The 24,008-nt window shown below is 32.0% G+C and overlaps 2 protein-coding genes across 4 annotated transcripts in view; one reads left to right on the plus strand and one right to left on the minus strand.

The window, feature by feature from the left end:
• Window positions 1–24,008, plus strand: part of LOC141529506 (tubulin monoglutamylase TTLL4) — a 123,841-nt gene that overhangs the window by 23,378 nt on the left and 76,455 nt on the right. For all 3 annotated transcript variants that reach the window (XM_074246055.1, XM_074246057.1, XM_074246056.1), the window contains one exon: window positions 12,963–13,111. The gene's annotated coding sequence lies outside the window, so the exon portion shown is untranslated. The remainder of the gene's footprint in view (window positions 1–12,962; window positions 13,112–24,008) is intronic.
• Window positions 10,018–10,994, minus strand: LOC141529820 (uncharacterized). The gene has a single exon (XM_074246535.1). It carries the CDS (start codon window positions 10,831–10,833, stop codon window positions 10,327–10,329), a length of 507 nt encoding a protein of 168 aa, XP_074102636.1. The 5' UTR covers window positions 10,834–10,994; the 3' UTR covers window positions 10,018–10,326.

Consider the following 24,008-nt stretch of genomic DNA (forward strand, 5'->3'; position numbering starts at 1 on the left):
ACACTATATAAAGGAGTTAAGTCGTGCCAGAGAATAAGACTCTTGTCTATTCCGGATGTCCGAAACTCTCGGAATAATCGTGCCCCACATTAATCACGTGACATCACTTTAGATTAACAATGACTATACTAATGAATTATTATAACTGTCATTGTTATTGTCATTATTTTTATTCATCATATACTATTCAATTCAATAGAGCAAATATTGAAAATAAAAATTTTCAAGGTTAAAAAAAAATAATAAGAATAACAATTTGTAAGAAAAAAAAATCTTATAAGAATGAAAGAATGACGTAGTGGAAAAAGCGCGCGAAAGATGCACGCGAGCACACGTGGTTCTTATAATCCCCTTGCCCTCCATTCCTCTTTTCTCCTTTATACATACGTATCCTCGAAATACAAGGGCTTGCATCCCCCGCAAGGTGGTGGCATCTAAAGTGTGGGAATTCAGGACATGTGCGTCCCTCGCGCCTAACTCGTGGTCTGCACACGAACAGGCCCCGAGGGGAAATCTTACAGTGTATAATAAAAAAATATACATGTATATAAAGTGAGGGTTGAAAAGAATGAGAGAAGAGGGAGAGGCCAGATTCATCCTCGAGTAGGTCTCACCGGCCGCCATAAGGTAAAAAGAATCCATAGGAATATCGAGCATGTGCATTCACGTGGACTACTCGTGGCCTGCACGAGTTACTCATACAGGGTCATTATTGGCTTCTGTGGCTCTAGATTCATCTTCTTTTACCTTTTTTTCAGTGTCAAATTCTTTTACTTGTTTTCTATACGGTTATAAAATATGAGATGTCCGAGATAATTTTTAACCAGTTGTTGAAAATATTTTTTACAAACGTAGAAAAGAAACAGAAGAGAAAGATTATTATCTATGTTATGATAAATTGCTTGTGCAATATTTTTTTTTTTTTTTTTGTGAATAAGTTGAGTCATTCATTAACAAAAATTAATTAGTCCAAAAAAAGAGGATAGTTTTTGTTTGAAAAATGACATGGACGATAATTGAACTGGATGTTAATTACAATAGTCTAGACGAAATTCAAGCAAATCAATTACACAAAAAATAAATTGAAATAAGCGATTAAGGAGATGAGACGAAGAAGGGTAGGTTGATTTAATTTTTTATGTAAATGTAGGAAGATACGTAAAAGGAGAGAAGATGGTGGAGTGTGTTGGCTAGTGTAGCTGATGAGGAAGTCAACGTTTATAGAGATTATACGTTGATTGGAGTGGTTTGAGCAGAGAACGGATTCAGAGTAGAGAGAAACGACCACCTGCGAGATTATTATGTGTCCAATGAATGTGTAGAGTACGGATTTTAGTGTGTAGTAGTGGTATCTTGCCTGTAACTCGACAATCTGAGCGTAATCTCTGCACGTGTAGCACCTACGGATGTGCACTCATTGAGTCGGTTCACAATTATCGCACACTCGTTTCACTTGATACCCACCTACCGGAGCCAGGGCCTTGCTGCCTACTCAGCTCTTCGTTACTTGCTCTCCAATTGTTTATTATTATTATTTTTTTTTTGTTGATTATTTAATGGGCGTTTTTTTGGCGACCCTAATATATGATATTGGATGTTTCCCATTCACTGCATTATCGATGCCTCGATTGCTCTCCTCGCGTAAACAAAATACCTCAAATGAGGTCACACACCTGACACCGGCAGCTTTGGTCCACGCCGCCGTAGGGGTAATATAAACTGTGCCGGAACTTCAGGGATTGAGTCACTAAATATTTTGTCCTATTAATTTTTCTGACAGTGAATAAATAAAAATCTTAAAAGAATTTTTTTTTTTTACTACCTAATAAAACATATATTTTTAAGTTCATAAAAAAGTCTCTAATAACACAGATGTTTATTATTACATTTAAATACACAGCTTAAAGTTTCTTTTCAAAACTTCTAAGCATTCAAAATTCTCATATGTATTTTGATTGTATTAAAATATCATCTCTGAAAAAACTCATGATCCAATTAAGAATGACAAATTCTAAATATATCTTCAATGAACCGTAAATAAGTATGCACATATTACATATGATATAATATAAAATATAATGTACCGTAATAATATCATATCTCAAAATAAAAAACTTTTCTGGTTTCCTATTTTTTTTTTCCACAACATCAGATCAAAGATGTCATCGTTCTGACGGGCTGTCAAGTTTTACATCATCATAATCACAAAAAAAAATACTCATATGAAACTAAAAAAATATTAAAAATATCCAATCTCTCAATAACATACTATAGATGTAATATGTATTTGATAGCGTATAATGCGATCGATGATTCGAGTTGATGTCTCATAAGTAGACAGCCTCTTACTAGGCAATTTCGATTGACAACGAATATAGGAACTCATCCCTATAAAAGCTATCGATGCATAACTGTTACGACGTATTACATATTACAACTGATTATCTGCTATATTATATTATGTATCGTATAAAATATATAATATATAAATCGTAGAATAATAAAATGAAGAGGCACACGTCTTACACGTTCCCTACACACGCCTTGACATATTATTGTAATAATAATCGAAGATTTGAAGGAGATCTAGTCGATCGACAGCCACGTTTCATAAGTGTGTCTACCAGATAATAAAATATTTTTTTTTTTTTTTCAAACTATTATAGTAGTTTAGTTGTCTAGTGTGGTGTAGAAAGAGGATAATGTATATGATATTACATAGGACAAAGAAAATCAAAGAGTATGATAGAATGGAGACATGAAAAATAGTCTGCACGTTTATTTTGAATCGCGATCAGTTTTGAACACGTGAGACATCACATCGTTATACATATACGTATACAGGTATACGTGCTAGCTATACAAATATGTATAGAGGGTTAGTGCGTGGCACTTAAGAAGGTGCGTAAGTCCGCATCTGCCCGAGATTCTCACGCGCGACGCATCTGTCTCAAGTTCCCACGCGGAGAAGCCACTGCCAAGACGTAAGATAAATTTTTGTCCGATTACTGGCACACCCACCAGCACCTTTAAGGAGTTGCCTTGGTGTCAAAATATATCCAGCCTATCAACTGGGTATTTTGTTGTCCTTGCAAATCCACGTTGACTCGTTTACCGCTCGGCCAATTCTTCACCGTTCTTCAACTTATTCGCCACTCGATTCTCTGTCAGATTGCTTTTTTTTATTATCTATCATTTATTCTTACTATCATCGTATATCTCTTTTTTTTTCTTATTTTGCCGAGACATCTAGAATACTGCTCGAATCAATAATTTCAACGCAATTATTTTTATTGCCGATTCTCGCTCATCCAGCTTCATTAAAACTAATCATAATATCCATATTTATGTTATACTTGTTTATTATCCACTTGATTGCGAATTTATTTTTTTATAAACTCTTATATATTTATGGAGTAACTTTTGAAATATTTTTATTGCTAGGGAATTAAATAAAACATATTAATAAATTAGTGGAACTATTGAATTTAAGACTTAAATATTAATCATTTTTTCTAGGCTCATTCCAATATATGTAGATAAATTTTACAACAATAATCAGAACTCATGCAAAAAACATTCTCATAAACACCAAAAGCGAGATGTTATTTATTATTATCATTATATACTTGCTATTTTATTTTTTTAATTCTCTGAGATTTATATCGCTTCTGGCACGTTTTAATAATCACACGGATACGCTAATAATAATATGATGTAGATTTCTCGTTGTTTATAATATATCTACACTCTCGTACTTTTGATATATTCATAATATTTTTTTCTCATTTCTTTCAATTTTAATTTAAAATTACTACTCAAAATGATTAAGTATTTCATGTAATCAACGTTATATACAGTTGTATATATTAATTCACTGTTCAGCTATTATAATTTATAATTATGATATTCCTATAAAAATATACAAAAAAAAAAAAAAATGTGCAAGTATAATTCTTTCTGGTGTGTAGAAATTGATTATCGTTGATGAAATGTATTTTTAATAATCGCGATTCGTCGAATTAATGAAAGTCAGGCATCGGGAAATGATAGACCGCGATTATTATACAACCAAATGCGAAATAAATTACAAAAACATATCACACATATACATATATAAATACTTAGGAATTCAGTGGACAAGGACAAGCCTTCAGCTATTTTCTTCTGTGGTTCATCCAGCTTCCGGCGCTTCACCACTTTATTATGTTATAGAGAAACGTGGTTTTACGAAAAAATAATAAACAAAAAATGTTAGGAGAAGAAGTAAAAAAATTATAAGATCGAGCTGGTAAGAAGCGGTTTGATCACGCGAACGACGTCAGGCTAATGTCATATACACACGTGTGTATATTATATTATATTATGTTATATATATGAAAAATTTTTAATTTGTTGTTGTTTTTTTTTATTATTTATTCTTTGGTTGTTTGGTTAGATGCTGGTGAATGAAAGTTCGCGTGTCGTTCATATCATCTCTGTCTATATATCACCCTATGGATGTATGTATATATTTACAAGTCAAGACCTCGGTATATAGAATACACTCTTTTATGAGAGTCTCACAATTATGGGTTTTTTTTTATTATCTTTATGTAATTGAGTCTTTTGTGTTATATTATATTATTCAAATCCTACGAATATTCATTACTTAAAAATAAAATATGTACATGTGTGTATATTTTTTTATATTTATTATTCACACGCTCGAGAAATGTATATTGTTATTTACAATAAAAGAGTTTGAGCGAAATAAAAAACGAAGACACATTTAAACCACAAAAGTTTTTAAGTCTTTCGTCTTTCATTAAAGACTCGTATGACTTTTGAATTATTCCATTATTTAAATTATTTTTTTTGTCCACTCGATATTATTATTCTCTCAAAAAATAATTAACTTATTGTATTTAATATTCAATAGTTATCATTGTCTGTTTAAAGTTATCGTTTAAGAAATAATAAAATTTAGATAGATAATAAATATTATTATTTTTTTTATATTCAGAGAAAAAACTTATATAAAATTGTATTGGTAGGAAATTATCGTACGTTTTATTATTGTTGTTATTATTATTATTATTATTATTATTATTATTATTATTATTATTATTATTATTATAATATCTGATCGTCGAGACACACGTCCACGCGACTGCACGCTCCAATTCACCGACAACGGCCACGATCTCGACTCGCGTATATACGGCCTCCGTGATCGTGATTGTTGAATGTGTTTTATGAACGCGCGCTAGGCACGAGCAAGGCGCGAGCTCGATGCTATCATCATCTCCATCACCATCATCAACCTGATGATCATCGTCTAACCATATCCATCTTGGATGCTACTTCAAGCTTACTTTTCCTTTTACATTCTCTGAAAAACTCAATACAACTCTTGCAAGTGTTCTGTTCCGTGAAATCGTTTTACAGCCAACGTCACACGGGAAATTACTATTTTTATAACTATTTTATCATTTTCTTCAATTTATTTTCCATCAGTAATTTATAAAATTAAGTTTTATGGTTTATAGCTCCGATAAAAACAGAAATATTTTTACTTTTAATACTAGAAAAATAAAAATATTTATTATCGATATTAAAAAAAAAAATTTAATATATATTATTGACTTATATAAGCATCAATTGATATCCGATGGCTTCTGATTTTTATTTATTTTAGTAAAATGTATTACTAATTTAAATATTTTTTTTTTTTTTTTTTTTTTTTTTAGTAACTTGAATTAACGATAATTCAAATTTTTTCTCGAGTTTATCGTATGTAAATAGATAAAACTTTTTCCGTAGAAAGATACCCGAGATGTGTATGATTGATGTGACAGTAACTGAAATTCAAAATCGTAAAAAGTGTCATGATAAAAAGTAAAATATTGACTAATAAAATACAACAGTTTAAATATTTCCTAGATCCCGTGTTCCATAAATAATTACATTTAAAACTCTAAATATACATGTATTTCCTATCTAATTAAATCAATTTAGAAAACAATAAATTTTTCTAAATTACCCAACATAAAAACTCGATAAGTATATTCAGTATCTTGTTACGTATATAGTTGCATGAAAAATTCGTAGAAGGGACTTTATCTCAAGAAAACTGAACATGTGCCCAATACACGATACGGTGATGCTCGTAGATTTTTTTTATGTTTACAAATGACTTTTCGTGGCTAAGCAGTAGGGTACCATTATATGGCGTATAGAAGTATATGGACAAGTTTGTACACGAACAGACCTAATAGATTAAAATGTCGTTTTACGTACAAGGAAAGTCAACATGCGTGTATACCATCGGTCAAAAAGCACGCGTTCAGCACACGTTGATTATAGTCCATGTTTTTATTTTTTTCACATGTTTTGCTATATTATCCATATTGTTCATGTGTAATTTATTTATTAAAATTTATACATACTTAAAAGTTTATCGCTAATGTTATTATGCATAAAAATTTTAAAGACTTCGAAAAATATATATATCTATATACACATGTATTATATGTGTGTAATGTAACAAGCATCGAATCGGGGCCGTGGGAATGAGTTCCGTAGCGACAGTAGATATTGCAAATGGCACGAGCGACGCGACAACCGACTACACAACATTACGTTTGTGTATATGTATTGTGTGTATGTGTGTGTGTTTATATATAAACCCATTAAAAAGAGACAAGAAATGCTAAATATATAACAAGTGGGTGTCCAAGAAACGCTCTTATACGCCAACTCATTGCTCATAAATATTTTTTACCACTTGATCCTTCTACTTCTCGAAAAGTCGTTTCTCAAGTATGGGTTACAGTGATGCTTTTTTATTTTCATTCGTTTTATTATCTTCGTTCAAAAATTTCTTAAGTCGGCTTAAATGCACGACTTCAACTTCGTGACTTTAACAAAACCTTTGGTTATGAAATGATTTATACTTTTGTTTTCAGTGCAATTTACATTGAGATAAGTTGAAATGAAAATTAGCGTGACCTCGATTGGCGTCATACTGAAAAAGTGAAACTTTTCCAACTTGCTAATAACAACAACCATTTAAATGCGTTAAAAATAAATGCTTGGAGATTAACATACGATAAACATTGATTTTTATTTCCTTTTTTGGTAACAGTTAATGGGAATTTTTCTTATCTCAAATAAATAGCTTATTGTATGTTTGAGAAATTTTTATACAGGGAAAGAAAGCTTTTGAAAAAAAATGTTTTTACTGCTTAATGATTGCAATGAACTCGTTAGCCTTATCCGTTTTTTTTTTTAATTTTTTTAGGCCATAAAATTATTAATTAAGATATGAAGTTATTTCAAAATAACGAGCAAGCCAAATTATTTGAGTTAAAATCTTTTATTTTATGTTTGTTTAGTCAAACTCGATTTCTATTAATTTACGATTTTATGAAACTTTTGAAGGACTGGTTAAGTTATACTCAATCTCGAATACTGAATTCACGAGTGGGCTATCTTAATTTTATGTGTATTTAATGTTTTTTACATTCACTATAAATTAGTATTTAGATATACATACTTTCAATACCGTTTGACTATTTGAAATTCACAGAATAACTTAGTATACATATTTATTATTTAAAATTTGAATTTACATTATTTTTATCAAAAAAAAAAAAAAAAAAATTACATCTGCGGTGATCGAATAAATTTGCGATCAAATGAAAGAAAGTTTAACGTATCACAAAAGCCGATAATAGCCATAATTATGGTGACCATTTATCGATCCAGTATTAATTGAAATTTGTGGGGCTTTCAAATTTTATTGATTCCAAAATGATTATGTTTTCTCGATGTCCTCGATTGAAAATCATTCAATCGTTGACGAGAATTAATGTCGTTATTACATTAATTATACATTTTACATATGCAACGAGAAAAAAAAATTTCAACAGAGATGAATTATAATAAATGATTTTCACTAAACTGAGTTTTTAAATTAATCAAATCAATTAATTTAATTGATTTATATCGTTTCTCATTAAAGAAAGTGAATTATTCTTGTCAATTGACTTGTATTTTCAATAATTTTGGTCAACATATTCATTATTATTTTTTATGTAATATCGATTTTTGATCACTTTTATTAATGCCGGTCATATTTTTTCTTTCAATTTGAAAGTCGATTTAAATTAAGGTTAATGACATTTCATAGTAAGTATTACATATACTTTTAATTGAACCCTCAAATAATAATTACCTGTCGAGCTTAACTTGGGATAAAAATTAAAAAATTTTTAATTCGAATAATAATTACATTATTTGGATAAAAAAAAATTAAATTGAACTTTCACACTTAATTTACAATTAAAATTCAATATCGTTGCCTGAACGGTTATAAATTTTCATTTTTATTTGTATGTTACGAAATCATTTATTAAAAACGGGGTTGATAATAAGGGATGACATTTTTTTTTCTAAACTGTAGGATTCTACTATACAGGTTTACTACGAGCGACATCTAGGCTTTACTAGCTGAACTTTATAATCAAGCATTAGATTTTGGCGCGATTTCTAGTTGAGTTGTCATTATTATACTTATTATTTATAAATTTAAGTAATTTTTAATAATCATTTGAAAAAAAAAATTTTCTTTGCATGATCAATTACTTTTTTATTTTTTAAAAAAAAAAAAAAATAAAATAAAAATTATCTACTCATCAACATTAATTGTTAAATTTTTAAGCTAAAAAAAAAATTTCATAAACAAATTTTTTTTTTCACATGCATAATAATAAAGATTAAAAACTTTCCCATGACATAAGTGCAAAGTAAACATAATGACGAAATTAACCCTATCGTTAAATCACCCCCGAAACCAACCCCCAGTCGTTTAAATCTATTATTATTCGCGGCTACAGTCAGTGAATTGGTTAATCTTTTATTATAATTTATATTATAACTATTATTATTTCGACAGATGGACGTGTGGAAGTTTGATTCGTATCCCTTGCTTTAAGTACACAGTCAACACGGAAAAATCATGCGAATAATCTAGGCTCGCATATTTTTCGACCCCCCTTATATTATTCGGTTCACCTTGCATAGATGCACATGTGCTCACCGCATATGGACAACACGTGTCTATATTGTAACCATTTTCATTATCAATGTCGCGTAAACTCTTCATTCCTATTGTCATCAATTGTGATCGGCGACCCTTGCTATAAAAAATATTTTAATGAAAACTTACAATTATTCTCAGCTGCAACCGAACAAGTGGTTTGATGATTTCATTTAAAAAAAATTTTTTTTACATACTTACTACCCTCATTAAACAACTCCATTGTAATTGCTGGCGAGAAAGAATAAAAAAACGACCAAACAACGAAATAAAGAAATAATTCGAATGCTCGGCAACTTTCGGCGGGAATTCCTCCAAGTGTTGGTTGAAACCTTAGAGAAATATTTAGTGACTTGACTGAGGGAGAGTTGACGGACCCCAATTGCTTAATTCCATCGTCTCCCTCAGGTACGCCACCGGTTCTTTAACGGCTCCAATGTATTGTCGAAAAGTCGGTTGTAAATTAAAGTATTGATTTTTTTTTCTCAATACTAAACCGTTAAACTTAAATCTATACTTAATACTAGCTGAAATATGACTTAAGAAAATAAATAAACTGTTAAATAAAATTAAATTGATGAAAGGATTATTAAATAATAAAATGTATTTAAAAATAATTTTTTTTTTATTAAAAAAAAAATGGAAGACGATCGATTAAAATATTTCGATAAATAATCGAAGATACAATTATCACAAAATAAATGTTTTATAATTATAATTTTCTTTTTAAATTAAATATCTATAGTATCATAGGTACAGATATCACAATATAATTATTAATATTATCAAATTACAATAAAATAAATGAATTTAATTTAATCAAAATTCGTGTACAGAAAACACGAAATAAAATTGAGCAAAATTCAATTGGGAAAAAAAAAAAAAAAAAAAAAAAATATTCTAAACTCTATTGATCACAGTATTGAAAAATTTCTTATTGCTAAAAATATATCAGTTGTTGTAGTTGACAGGTTGTGTCGTTGACCGCTGGTGGATGAGACTGGTACTGGCCTTGCTCTCAATAAAGACCAAATCTCATTTTGAAAATGAATCGGTGAACCGGTTGTGTGTCAGTTCACCTCTGGTGTCTCAGCATTCCAGGCGGCGTTGAATGTCGTTGGTTTTTCATTAGTTGTTGTTGTTTTATATAACCATCCATCCACAAAGTCCATCCATGGATGTAAATGTTGAGGTAGATATCGACGGCAATTCATAGCCATATAAGTTGAGGTACATACCGTTCAAGCGACTTGCATCTCGGGTAATTGGTTCTGGGAGAAGACACGTTCCTTGTAGTAGAGATCACTGTCAGCCAGTGAAATAGTTGTCCAGTAAAAGTCCCCAGCACATGTGTGAGCAAAGTGAACTGGTACGTAGCACTGTCTGGGAACCACAGGCACAACTGTCATTTGACCGTCGAGGAACACTGTGATAGCAGCTCCTTCCTCAGCGTTTGCCAAATCAGCGAGTAATCGTTGTTCCAGTGCTTCGTTGCTGTTGTTTTGGTTGTCAACTTCTTCGGTGAATATCTCGGCTTGTGGCTCGGCTTTCTGGCTCTGTTTCTTGGCGAATCTGTAGCTCTTCTTCTTCAGTAGGCGCAGCAGTGGTTTCAATAACTTCCTGACCTTGCGATTGGTTTTGTTGCTGTTGGTACTGTTTGTTTTGTTGTTTCCTGACATCTTCAAGTTGTAAAGATTGTCATTCAACTCGTTCTCGTAATCGAACACGTGGTTTACGGTGGCGGCCATTTTTAATATAAAATGATTACGTCACAAGATTGATTATTAAATGAAACTTAGAGAATCAACACTCCGCGAAACACGTGATAATAGTTTTATAATTATTTATTTATTTCGTCTGTTGAAAACGTGGACGAAGTAAATGGAGAAAAGTATAGGCTTTTAAGGTAGCTTTTACTTAAATGTGCGCTAGTGAGCGAATGATGGTGAGTGGAGCTACCCCGAGCTTATATACTCGTTGGCTGGTCGGGGGTAGAGCAGAGTGGGGAAGGCAGGTGCACTCTGGCTGTGGGAACTCAGAGAATTCGGAGCTTCCCACGTCGAGGTCCACGCCGACCATCTGCCGCTGCTCGCCTTCACTCAATACAACAACACCACACACACCCTAACCTAACCCATCCAACCCCAGAGCAAAGAAGAAGAATCTGAGGAGCCCCCTTGGCCACCCCCGCGCTCCCTTTTCTTATTCACAATCCGGGGGTCCTTAATGTTATAGCTGGTATACGTCTCCTTCCTTTACTTGTGTGCATTGCTTTCCCTTTTGCTGTGTATATGTCGAGACACATAAACGAATTGGGTCTTCCTTATATTATACTTATTCTTAAGAGATTGGATAAAGCTATGCTACGCTCCACTATTCAGGGGTTGGCGGGAATGTTTTTTATTTTATTTTTTTCCTTTTTTAATATCCAGACTTGCACGAACTTGTTACGACACGTTTCGGCGGGAGGACTTTCTTACGATTTACTTTCAATTGAATTTTTTGTTCAATGAATGAATTATTCAATCGTTTGATTACCTTATTAAGTTTTTTAATAATCACGTTCCACTTTATTTTTTCTTGATAACAGGCAAAGTTTGTTTTAATTTTTAAAAATTATTTTATTTTATTTTTTTATATGAAAATTAATATAAAAATGATGAAGACGTTTTTTTGCCAAGTCAAATATTTTTTCAATTGTATTTACTGTAGGCGGCGGACTAAAAAAAAAGGACCTACCCCCGACACAATCAAAGCATTTCATTTTTTCCTCGTCAAGTGTTTTTTTAGACTAAAACTAAAACTCACTGTGGGGCCAAAACACTCGAAACAAATCTCTAAAGTTGAAATTGTAGACACAGACATATGGGGATGGAAAATCCTCACGAGTAGTCTTGATAAACACACGTGTTGGTAATTTCAAACACACATTCTCGAGCTATTACCACTGTTTTTTATCTTAAACATTTTTCTTTGGCTTCTAACGAGCCCTTACTCAGCAGAAAAAATCCATTTTCACTAAATTAAGACACTCAAAAAATTATTTTCCAACAAAAAAATAATTACTAACAAACTTTAAATGATAATTAACTCAACTTAATTTTCCCACGCAAACATCAAGTATTTAAATTTTACAACCAACAACTCAAGTTAAACTGAAAATTTAAATAAAAATCATAACTCGACAGGTTAATAAGCTTAAAAATGCATCTCCAGGTCCGTTTGGCATTAGCACAAAATTTAAAATGTATTTACAAATTCTGCACCTGAGATTTCTACAATGATGGGTGTACAACCTGCTACGGGGGTCTTTTTTTCCAGTTTCACTGTTTCCCTTCCAATCCCGTTAGGTGAAGTTCCCCTTCGGCTCATAAAACCTCAGGTTGTACACTAATATTTCTAGTAATACAGGCTATAGCAGTAAAGGTGGGCAAAGTATATTCCTACATAGTAAAGTTTATGTCAGGTACATCGTCAAGCATGTAGCCTTGTAGCCTTCCCCTCTCTCACCACTGCCTCTAGTTAAGCACCCTACAAGTGTACAGGCAAACAAGTGTACAACTCGAAATTAAAATAAGAATGAAAGAAGACTGTCTCAGGTACTGAGAAAAGAGAAGCCATGCACATTGCCATAATGGGATTATTTATTTTCGCTAAAATTCTCTCTCGCCTAAACTAAATGCAGGTGGAGAAGTTTACGACTCCGTAAGACCCGGAAAATCCGTGAGACCTGTACAATTTGCTTGAATAAGTTTGACCTTCTTCTACCCTTATATTTAAGCATAAAAATAATGATACATATAAAACTATCGGCACGTGAAGTTGTAACCGAGGAGAAGTAAAACATTTTAAGTGAATTTTTCGTTCTTTATTACAGATACCGAGAGGCAAGTGGAAGTATTCAGCCTTGGACAGTTCCAGGTACTTTGGTTGTTGGCACCCTTGAAGATCCTTAAGCTTGTCGGTACACGAGTCTGCCCATCAGAGTCTGAGTATCAACCTCATCCGTCGAAACGCACAAGAAACGTGAGTCGAATGTTTATATCCATACCTTATATGTACTTTTTAAAAAAGGACTCGCGCTTGGATGTGTAAGATGTCTTTTGATGAATGATGAGCTCAAGTCACCACCATTGTCTCATTGTTTCCTTTCAACGTAACCACATTTGCCAATTATATTCAACCACTTGTATATAGTTTCCTGCTGGTTCATCTCTTTCACCACGGAGTTCTAATCCATAACCGGTTCGCAATCAGCAACCCTTTTTGCCCTTGTGAAGTTTTATCTATGAAAAAAAAATTATTACAAAGATCCTCCATATATATACCATCTCGTTACACATGTTACAGTACCCAATAGAATACCACAACCGGTTTACCTAACTTTATTTATAACATTCAAATTACAATTTACTTGGAGACCATTTTTTTTATTCATATCCAGGCACTATAATTAAACTAACTAAACGGTCAGATAATTTTTCGCAACATTTCGGCTTATTGATAAATTAGATTTAATTATGTATAGGCATAAATTGGTTCTATCGTCCCGGTTTTATAACAATAAAAGATAAATAGCGCTTAGTTGATTGAGAAATAAGTGGATAATTTGATAAAATATGAATAACAATAAAATGTAAAAAGTTGGCTCATTAACCGGCAGGTGCTGATATTTATTGTTACGTTATGTTGTTATATTGTATGCGAAAATCATGTCTTAGATCATTTAGGAACAATTTACAACAATATAACAGAATAACACAATAAAAATCGCGTGATCTCAAAATACGTGTAAGGATGTATAAGCGTGGATATGTATATATAAAAAATAATATGGTACAAGAGAATAATAAAAATTTTTTTTAGAAAGTAAAGAGTCGCTGGAAACCGCAAAGTAGTAAAGAAAACCTTTCTCGCTAATTTGTAAATTTTTTAACCGATTAAATTATTGTTGTTCCCTAAGGGAATCACGACGCGATTACGTTATACAGAGCACGTTGTTACATGAAAAGGTTTTTTTTGCACCTTAGTTTCGCCAGAGGCGTTCTTATTTTCAAGTCCTTGCTCTTTCTTTTGGTTTTTTGTTCTTATTCTTGTTCTTCTTCGGGTAGTTTTATTAGCATATAAATAATTTGTGATCCTGCTGAAGCTTAAGTATAACCGAGTCGTACATGGACATACATAAAATGGGTAAAAATTCATCTCGGGGTAAAGAAGTCTTTAGATGGAAAAATGAAATAAATTGATGTGGATAATCAGAGGAAAAATTAAAGAGAGTTTAATGTATTAAGAGGAAAATAATTTAAAAATAATCTAAATAAAAGCGATGTAAGGTAAAATAGAATGGATAATAAAAGTATTTTACTCGGTCCGAGCCCTGAGTAGAAGGATAAGTTTAAACAGTAGTGGTGACCCCCGGGGCTGCAATGAAGCGCAGGTCCAAACAAAAAATGTCTGACGTCAGCGGCAGGTGCAACCTGTAACTCTCATTCTTTCTTTTTCTATCTTATTTATTTTCATGCATCCACACATATAATATAATACATACACTGGCACGTAGAGTGAATAAAAACTCGAATTATTTCACTCACTTACTCATATTATCGGCACACACCTAACTCTCATTAATATATGTACACATGTATGTTACTCTTTTCTTACGTGAAACAACTACTCCTTGTCATCTCCGCCCCTTTTATATACTTTTATACTTATACATATATTTCTCAAATCCCATCTCTCTTTAACTTTTTATCTTTTCTCGTCTTCGACATCCCGCTCCAGAATATATACCATTATATATTATATTATATATATTACCTACTAGAATATAAGAATAAAAGCAAGATAAAGAGAAGAGAGAATAATCTCATCCTATCCAGCACGATTCCCTTTCACGCCACCAGCTCTTATGTATGTAATCGCGTACCGATTTCAAGATGATCGAGATATGTACGTGAGTCTCAACCACCAGGGATTTGGTTACGCTTTTGATGATGACTACGATGATGATGGTTTTAAGACCAGCGCGACTATATTCTTCGTCTCGCGTATGTGGTCTCAAAACTTTTAATCGCTTCAATCATACGAGATTAGATTAGATATATGTGTTCTAAAGACTTATACTGAGTAGAGAGTTAGTAGAGTAGTACTATTTTTTTGTGTGTTGGGGATTAATAGGGGGATAAAAAGTGAAATATCATGTTTCAATTAAAAAAAAAAAAAAAAAAGAAAAAAAAATTAAAAAAATTCTAACAATTTTTTAACCTGTTGATCGGCTGTCGAGATTAGGGAAATAATTTTATCTTTTTTTTTGTCAAAGATTATTGTAATTTTTTATTTTACTATTTTGGGAATGATTTAAGGCGTTTTTTTATTATTTTATTCGAAAGCGATTTTTTTTACCTGTTTGTAGAAATGAAATTTATTAGGCTCGTAAAAGTTGTAAACAGCATTCGGTGGTATGTATTATTATTTTATTTTATTTTATTTATCTGAAAAATGTTACCGGTTTTCTGTTATCGGTTTTGTGTGGTTCACTACCAGACGACTGGGAAAAAGATTTGAGTTGCGTATAGTTGAGGTGAATGGGGGAATAATAATCTTTTGGTCTCGGAGTGAGAAGCTGTGCGGACCGAGTGAAAAAGTATTAAATGATGTTTTAAAGAAAAGATAAATGAGTTTGATGAAATGCTGGTAATTTATAAAAGGAATAAAACTTTTAAACGATCCTATAATATATTATTTATGTTTATTTATTTTTTATCATTATTCTCTGTATATCTTTCTGAGCTTGCTGCGGGAGAATGAAAATTTTTTTTTATTTTAAATACTTAGACTGAGTCTGAGGACACTAAAAATAGTCTGAACAGCAACTACTGTATATTCATTTCTTACTTTACGATCTCTGTAATCGCTCACGGCAGGTAAGCACCGGTTTTCGCCAGGATAACAATCTTTTGTAATTGGAATTTCATCTTTTCCTTTAAGGGGGACCAGAGCCGGGAGACTCTTCTTGGAGCTGCCGGGTTATATTCGTCTACTCGCGATACCGAGCGTCTCCTTACATATTCTCCCTTTTAGCCCACGAGGTAAATTTATTGAAGGGGCGACTCTGCCCATTACAAGCTATTTTTTTTATTTACTTTTTTTCGATTTCACGACTTATTAAATATTTTTATAACGTCGCGGCTTCTCAACAGGAATTTTTTGGCTGTTATTCAGGTTGATGTTCTCAAGTTACTTAAGTTCTTCAGATCCTTCGGCTTTTATCTTGTGATATGAAAATTTCCCATTGGTGAGATTCTTTACGCTTGAGGTGCAAATAACTTTTAAACACCTCACTTTACACATTTTATCGTGTCGCTAATTTAATTTTTTACTTAGTAATTTTTTTTTTAGTTCTTAATTTTTCCATAAAATATCAAAAAAAAAAAAAAAAAAAAAAACCATTTATTTATTTCTATCGCGTGAGTTAAAATTTTATAAAAATACTTTTTTACAAAAGAATTATTTTTTTTCTAACCATAAATCAGTTATTTTTTTTCCGCTTGTCCATCTCTAATTCCATTGTCAACAGGTCCGGCAAGATCGTGAATACGGATATATATTTATTGTTAAAATCTAAAAAGGGTCGAAGAAACCGACTGGACCCTTTTTCTTCATCCTTTGAGCTCTCCGGTTGATCGAAAGGGGGATGGCGTTTTGTTATTATTGTTATTACTATTACTATTCAAAATGACGAAAATCTCCGGTGGAATTTGGTTATTTTGTTCCTATTGAATGTTTGATGGTAGATGCATATCTGGAATATATTATTATGTATATAAAAACGAGGGTTATGTATTATAAGAGTGGAATGAAGTGAATAGACATTTCACTGGTAAGGTACCTGATTATTGTTGTTATTGCTGCTGCTGCTGCTGCTGTTGTTGGACCTGATCAAGGTGGACCGATGACGGCGTAGGGTGAAATTCAAACGAACGAGTGAATTTCAGGTAAAAAGGGTCAACTGATCATAAAGAAATTCACCGATTCAAAAGTTCTATTGGATGCAATCATAAAAGGAATATATATTACCAAATACAAGGCTTTTTACCTACGTCGCACTATTAAACCCACGCTATCCTGTTTCACCTACATACTACTATACTACTATACTCTTTTAACATAATATAATACAACTTCACTCAACTCATCCGATTTATTTTCAATCTGCGATTGTATTCAATCAACACACCAGTCAAAGGAGTTTACTTTGTTCCGGGATACTCAATCTATCTAAGGGTTACGTTTTTTTATACTATTTATTGTTATGTGTATTTTTAAGAAACCACCTTGGCTCAACGGACACACTCTGCCAGTATGGATTGATTCAAAACCTTTACTCTGAAACGCATACTTTGAGTGAAAAAAAAAAAAAAAAGTAAAAATAGTTGAATTTAAGTTTTGACGAATCGTATTAAAAAATATAAATTATTATCGAAAAACGGAATTTTTTTTCCAGCTGTCGTTTTCTATTCTTCCACATTTTTTAATATCACATCCTTTCTCGATTTTGGATCTAGATGTCGTGCTTTTTATACTAATTGAGTCAAAAAATCGCAACTCTTATTATTTTTAAGATAAATTTCAAAATATGCACTTGCTGACTGTCATGTACTGTTTTGTGTCCTACTATGTTTTCTTTTGTTCGGAGAATTCAACCCTTTCACAGGTGAATCCCTTTTCGCGGTAATCCTTTGTCAAGCCATTGTTCGACTGCTTCCGCTAACCCATTCGTCGGTCCAGGCCAAATAAAAGGAAATTGTCACGCATTTGTCAATTCCAACTTGTAAGAGCGCAGGTAAAGGGTTGGGTTTTGGGTCACCAGACCAAAGAGTTAAAGGAATATGACAGGATGCTTATTATTAGTGGTTGACTGTTAGTAAATATTTTCGATAGATGCACGTGGTTCCACTCATTTTTCTTTGTCGTAAATTTTTCCAACTGTTTCATTAAATAATTATTTTTTTTTACGGTACGATAAAACTAATGATACATCTTGAATGATTTCTTTTCTAAAAATACTTGTTATTGAAACGTCAGTTAAAGTATTTCTAATTAAAATTCTTTTGAAATTCATATAATCAATTTCAATGCAAAAATTGCTGTTTTGCTGATGTATAATTTTTTATAGGACAAGAGAAGCTTCTAATGATAAGATATTTTGCGTTTTGTAAATAGCAAATAATAATATAGAATTTTTTAAAAGTTATTAAATATAAGTGGATTGAATTTTCAAGGACAATAAGCGCGTGCTAGAAGTGTATAGTAGATGATGCGAGCACGAACAAGTTTCTTTCGGATCGTTGGTACGATTTAAGACGCCAGGCCGCTTATATTATTTATTTTTATTACGACGGTATTATGTCAAAAAAAAAAAAAGAGAAAAATCCTCTGTTATCATTTCTTCTTTTTATTCTTATTCGGATCAAAATTGCACCTGGACGCAGGCATGGACCTGTAGGAAAACGATTTTTTTAGGTAATATACGGCTCATGTGTATATATGTATATATGTCCCTCAGATTGCATGAGTTTCTTACAATATGAAAAGTAAAGAGTCGACGAAAACAAGTTGAAACTTGCACAGAATCTTTTTACTGAGCAAAAGCAGGTATATAAAGTCTCTATATAATAACATCCAGGTCGTCGCGCTTCGTGAGCTTGTTACGTGCAATACAATTTCTTTCTTCGACAATGCCATTATGCAAACTACTTGGGTTTTGTGTTCAAATGCCAACTTTTATTTTTTTAGATTTAACTGCATCTATACGCGTCTCTACATATATATACTTATAGAGAGATCTGTACATATGTCACGGGGGCGGATGTCGAAATCAATTTCCAAGGAAACGGTTCGTTCTTGTAACACCTTATTTTTATGCTAGAACACGTATTCCGAATTCATCGTCGACAGGAAGTTTCGCGGGAATATCTATTCTTAACAATTTATACAGTTTAAAAATATAGGCTTTATTATCCAAATAGTTAAAATAAATAGAGGGATAAAATTTTAAATATTTTTCATTTTTTATCGGCAATAACAATGCAGGATTTTTTCATGTCAAACAGTAAACACTGTATAAATTATTCGTAATTATTTCTTCAAAAAGTTTAAGCTGGTTTTTAACAAATAATAAAAGAATTTCAATAAATAATGGTGTTTAGATTTCACGATAAAGCTGTCAAAATATTTTCTACGTTAGAAATTAAACAAATTCTAAATTTATTTTTTAATGTTAATTTAGTTTATTTAGGTGCGGTATTGTGTGCATTTATTTTTATTTTTATCGTAATATATCCAAAGTACTGATGGAATGATTATAAATTCACAGAAAAAACAAAGTAAAGAAGAATTTTTGGACAAAGTTGATGGTTTACAACGTCCTGAGCAGAAAAATCAATAAAAAAAAATGAATAATTTTTTTGAATCAATTGTAGTTCTACTTGATAAGAAAATACTTTTTTTCGTAAAAATGCTTGTATGTTTTCGCTTTGCAATGACAGTACAATAGTTTTCTGTTGAATTTTAACATTAATAACAAATTAAAAAACTTAAATAAAATTCGTTGTATTAACAAGTGTTGTACAAATCAGTGTAAAGTCGAAAGAGTCCTGAACCAAGAAAAATTTTGTAAGCAACTCTTCAAACATAGTTTAAACGAATAGAAACTTAACTTTAAATCCGCGTCAAAATAAAGATAGTTTCCTCTTGAGAAAAGAAAAACCATTCGAGTAAATCCACTGCTAATAAACTACATTTTTATTGATAAATTCTCTGATCATCCTAATATCAAATAACACACAACGGCTTCTCAAATAACTTAACAAACTATTTTAAGATCTAAGTAAAGTTTGCATTTGGTTCCCAGTTTTAAAAAAGGGCTAAGCGTAAAGAATTTGTTCAAGGTAAAATGATATAAAGACACTTCTACAATGCCATTTACCGTCGAAATCTGTCTTTATAAATATATTTATTCATTTTCTTTATTATAAGTTTCTTTATATAATAGTTCGAACCTAAATAAACACGCAAAGCTAAAGCTAGAGCCCTGTATCGTGGATATATACACCTTTAGTCCACTGCAGAAGATGTATAAAAAGATCTTGTGAAGACCAAGCGTACAGTTTTTTTCTTACGAATGCACACCTAAATAAACATGAACCAAAAAATATAACGAGGACCACGTCGAGCCATTGGATTGATCTTAAATTCATTCGTTCAAGACCCATATATAATTTTGAAAAAAAATGGTACAAGATTTAAGGGTAAGGGTAGGTCGTATTGAAACCCGTGACACCGTGAATCAGCCAGCAGTTCCAAGCCACGACTCTATTCTTAAAGGATTATCGTTATAAATTATACATTTCTTAGCTACCGAAAGAAAGAGAAAAATAAGGGGAAGAGAGTCGCCCACGTACGTGTATATTTTACCCCAACTAAAGAACCAAGTCCGGGTCTCTGCGTATCATTGACCGGTAGCAGCTTAGAGATTTCTATCGCGGGATTAGTCGGACCGTGTCATCGCTGTATCCTGTCTATTCGTCTTCTTTCCTCCCTCCTTCTTTCTTTACCTCGTAGAACACTGAGACCCATATAAATGTATTGCTCCAACGTACCAGCCATAGAATACTTATAAATAAAAAGAGAGAACCTTTTCAAGAGCTTCTACATTTCGCATTTTTTTTACATTTACATTTTTTTGCTCCTATCAATAGATTGGAATGCAAGGGAGGTTGATGCTTTGAAAGAAAAACCTCAGCTATTACGACAGACATTTTTCTATCAATTTTTTTGGTTCTTTCAATGAATGCAGTGACCATTGATCTACTTCCTGTTTGAATTTCATTACACTTGATAGACGGTGCTCCGAAAAAAAATTTTTTTTGATTAAATCCATTCTTTTTTGCCATCTTGTTGGTAAAAAAAATTTAGTAGCGATTGATGTTAAATTTTTTCTTCGATATTGCTTTAAATTCGTACTCGAATAAATTCTTCAATTTATTCTCTCAATAAAAAGTCGATTAGTGATGATGACTTAAATATTTTGTTTAGAAAAAAGTTTTGAAAATGCGGGCGTTTTGTATTTTCTGCCATCGACTGTCCTCCTCCCCAATGTTCATGAAAATAAATGTCAGGTAATTTAACTTGTAACTCGGATGGAAAAGATAGTGTCGAGCCCGCAGAACGCCCAAAGGCTGGATAGTTTGTCATATTTTTCTCCTCCCTCATCGTTTCAAAAACTCAAAAATACAAAGGCTACAATAATTTCTAGTCGTGTCGTTTACTCGAGCTAACTTCCATTCGCACTTACAATATTCTTGCTCTATAGATACATTTATTATGTATAAATGGATATCGCTACCAATATACATCTCACAACGGACTTTATGCTGAAAGGGAACGTTCATAATGTGTATAGTATATAATGGCCATATAGATTATCTTGGGGAAAAATGCATGTATATTCGACAATAACTTGAAATCGGTGCAATATACGAACCGGAAAACCGAATAGAAACTACTCTAGAAAAGTTTTTTAAATAAATAGAAAACTAAGGATAAAATATAATAACGTATAGTCGGTATAAATGAGCTAGGAAGATATTTTGTTGCTTTACGATTTCTTTCTTCGGTAAAGGCTCTTGTGGGCGGAGCGGTAAACCAAAAAGAACTAGGCATAGACGTAGACGAGGATATATTTAATTCTACAACGGTTTAGTTCGTAGTACTATACATAACAAGAGTAAAAGTGAAATGAGCAGAATGGAATAGAGGGACTGGAATAGTTTAACTAAGGATAAGAGATCCTCACTGAAACTTGGGAGTAAGAGAGACCGATAAAAAATGACCCCCCAGTATCTTTCATTCTCTTCCCTTGGTTCAGTTTCTTTGCCGAGAACCGAGACCGTTGGACTTGAACACGTGCAAGGGTGAGTCAGAGTCTTGGTCGGACTACTCCGACGGTCAGAGATCCAAGTAAAGATCTACTCAGCTCGAATGTAGAATGAGAGAACGAGAGGAACATGGAGGAATTTTTTTTTTTTTTACAGATTACGTTGCCAGATAGCACATATAGAGCCTCGGACTTTTAGGGCTGCACCCGATGATGAGTTTCAAGTATAAATAGTCTTCCTACTTTTTATTACGACGAGATAAGGGTCATAAAGCTGTCGAAATCTTTATTAATTAGTGGCTCTATCTTATTTCAATAGTACTTATATATATTTTAATAGCTTATTATATTTTTTTGTTGTATAATTTTTTTTCTTCATTAAAAAAAAGTTAAATTTTTTTTTTTTTAACATCAGGTACATTTTTATCAGATTTAAGTAAATATTCAATTAATTGATGGCAATATTTCTTAATTAAAAATGAAATTATAAAACATAAAAGAAGAGATTGTTATTTTTGATTTTAATTCGGAAAAATTTTTTCTCCATTAATTTTATTTATTGTTCGAGATCAAGATTGGGAAAAAACATTTTTTCCGTAATTAGCTACGATGTTATCTCAAAGTAAATCAATTTCATTATTAAATTTTTTTTTTTTTCAAACATCTAATTTAAAAATTTAATTCGACCGTAAAAAATATTCAACAAAATCATGTTTTCTAATAAGGCGAGATTATTTTTTTGGTCAAATATATTTAAAAGTTGACAACTATAATATTTTTTAGAAAAAATATTTTCTTAGTACCTGTTGCTTAAAAATAAAATTATAGAGGAAAAAAATTTTGCGTCATCCCAATTTTTTTTTACAACCGCCCTAAAGGTTCCAGCTCATCATTGTGCCTTGTCTATGTCCAATTTTCTAGCTAGACCTTTACTACCTACATTACTATGGACAGGACCACGACCCGAGCTCTGAGATTGATCGTATTTTGTTAAGTTTTTTGGTTATTCTTTTATTTTTTGTTCCTTTTATTTTTTTTCTTGGTTTTATCTTTGATCCATCTTCTTCGAGGGGAACCCTCAAGATCCATTAGAACACGTGCATCCACTGCGGTAACAAGTGCCCCATCAGCGTTCGTTCCGAGTCTCTTCGAGGAGAGAAGACTGTCATGAAAGAATAACGGAGTGAAAAAAAACAAAAAACCATAAACCATATCCTCATCTATTCACCTACCATCTTATTTTATACATCGTCACACCTAATGATTCTAGTATTTTCGAAAAATTAGTGGGTCCTTTACAATTATGTACTTCAGAATCACAAAGGAATAAGACAAAAGGAAAAAGAACAATAATAGTAAACTAAACTTAAACTATATTCTTATGTCTTTTCAAAATGGTTCGTAGAAAAAACATTTTTAGGATATACTACTTTTCATAGTTTCTTTTATTTCATTTAATGACTAGAACGATACAAAATGGATGATTACGACCCAACAATAGATACAATTATTTTTTTTGCTATATTAAATCTTAAGAAAAAACTTGGAAGAATTTTATTCATATCCCCGTAATGATTTAATTTTTTTTTTTGTTACCTAATGGCTTATCAAAAAAATGCAATGATGAGTTTTATCTCATCGTCTAAAAAAGTTACGTCCTGCGTTTTAACTCAGGCTCATTTCACGGTACGATGATTTTCACTGCCTGGAAAGATGCTTTTAGTTTACTCAAAAATTTAGAGTATGTAACGCACATCAAGACTCTGGCTCCACTAATCTCAAATGTAATTTTCGTTGGGTGTTCCGCTTAATGCTCAGCGTGGGTAACGTCGCCAAAAATTTAAACCAATTTCCGCTTTTGTAGACATAAGACTTTGTTTTTTGGTTCATTTAACATGCTATACCCTTCATTAAACATTATTTACCCATTTTTCTTCTCAGTCATCATTACTTTCTATTTTTAACATGATCTTGAAATACTTG

Source organism: Cotesia typhae, unplaced genomic scaffold (assembly GCF_013202065.1).
Source record: "Cotesia typhae breed Kobodo isofemale line unplaced genomic scaffold, CoteBio_Ctyphae contig_48, whole genome shotgun sequence".
NCBI classification, from domain to species: Eukaryota; Metazoa; Arthropoda; class Insecta; order Hymenoptera; family Braconidae; genus Cotesia; species Cotesia typhae.

Excerpts from the sequence above, each read along its gene's own strand:
- LOC141529820 (XM_074246535.1), bottom strand. The coding sequence starts at position 10,833 with ATGGCCGCCACCGTAAACCACGTGTTCGATTACGAGAACGAGTTGAAT.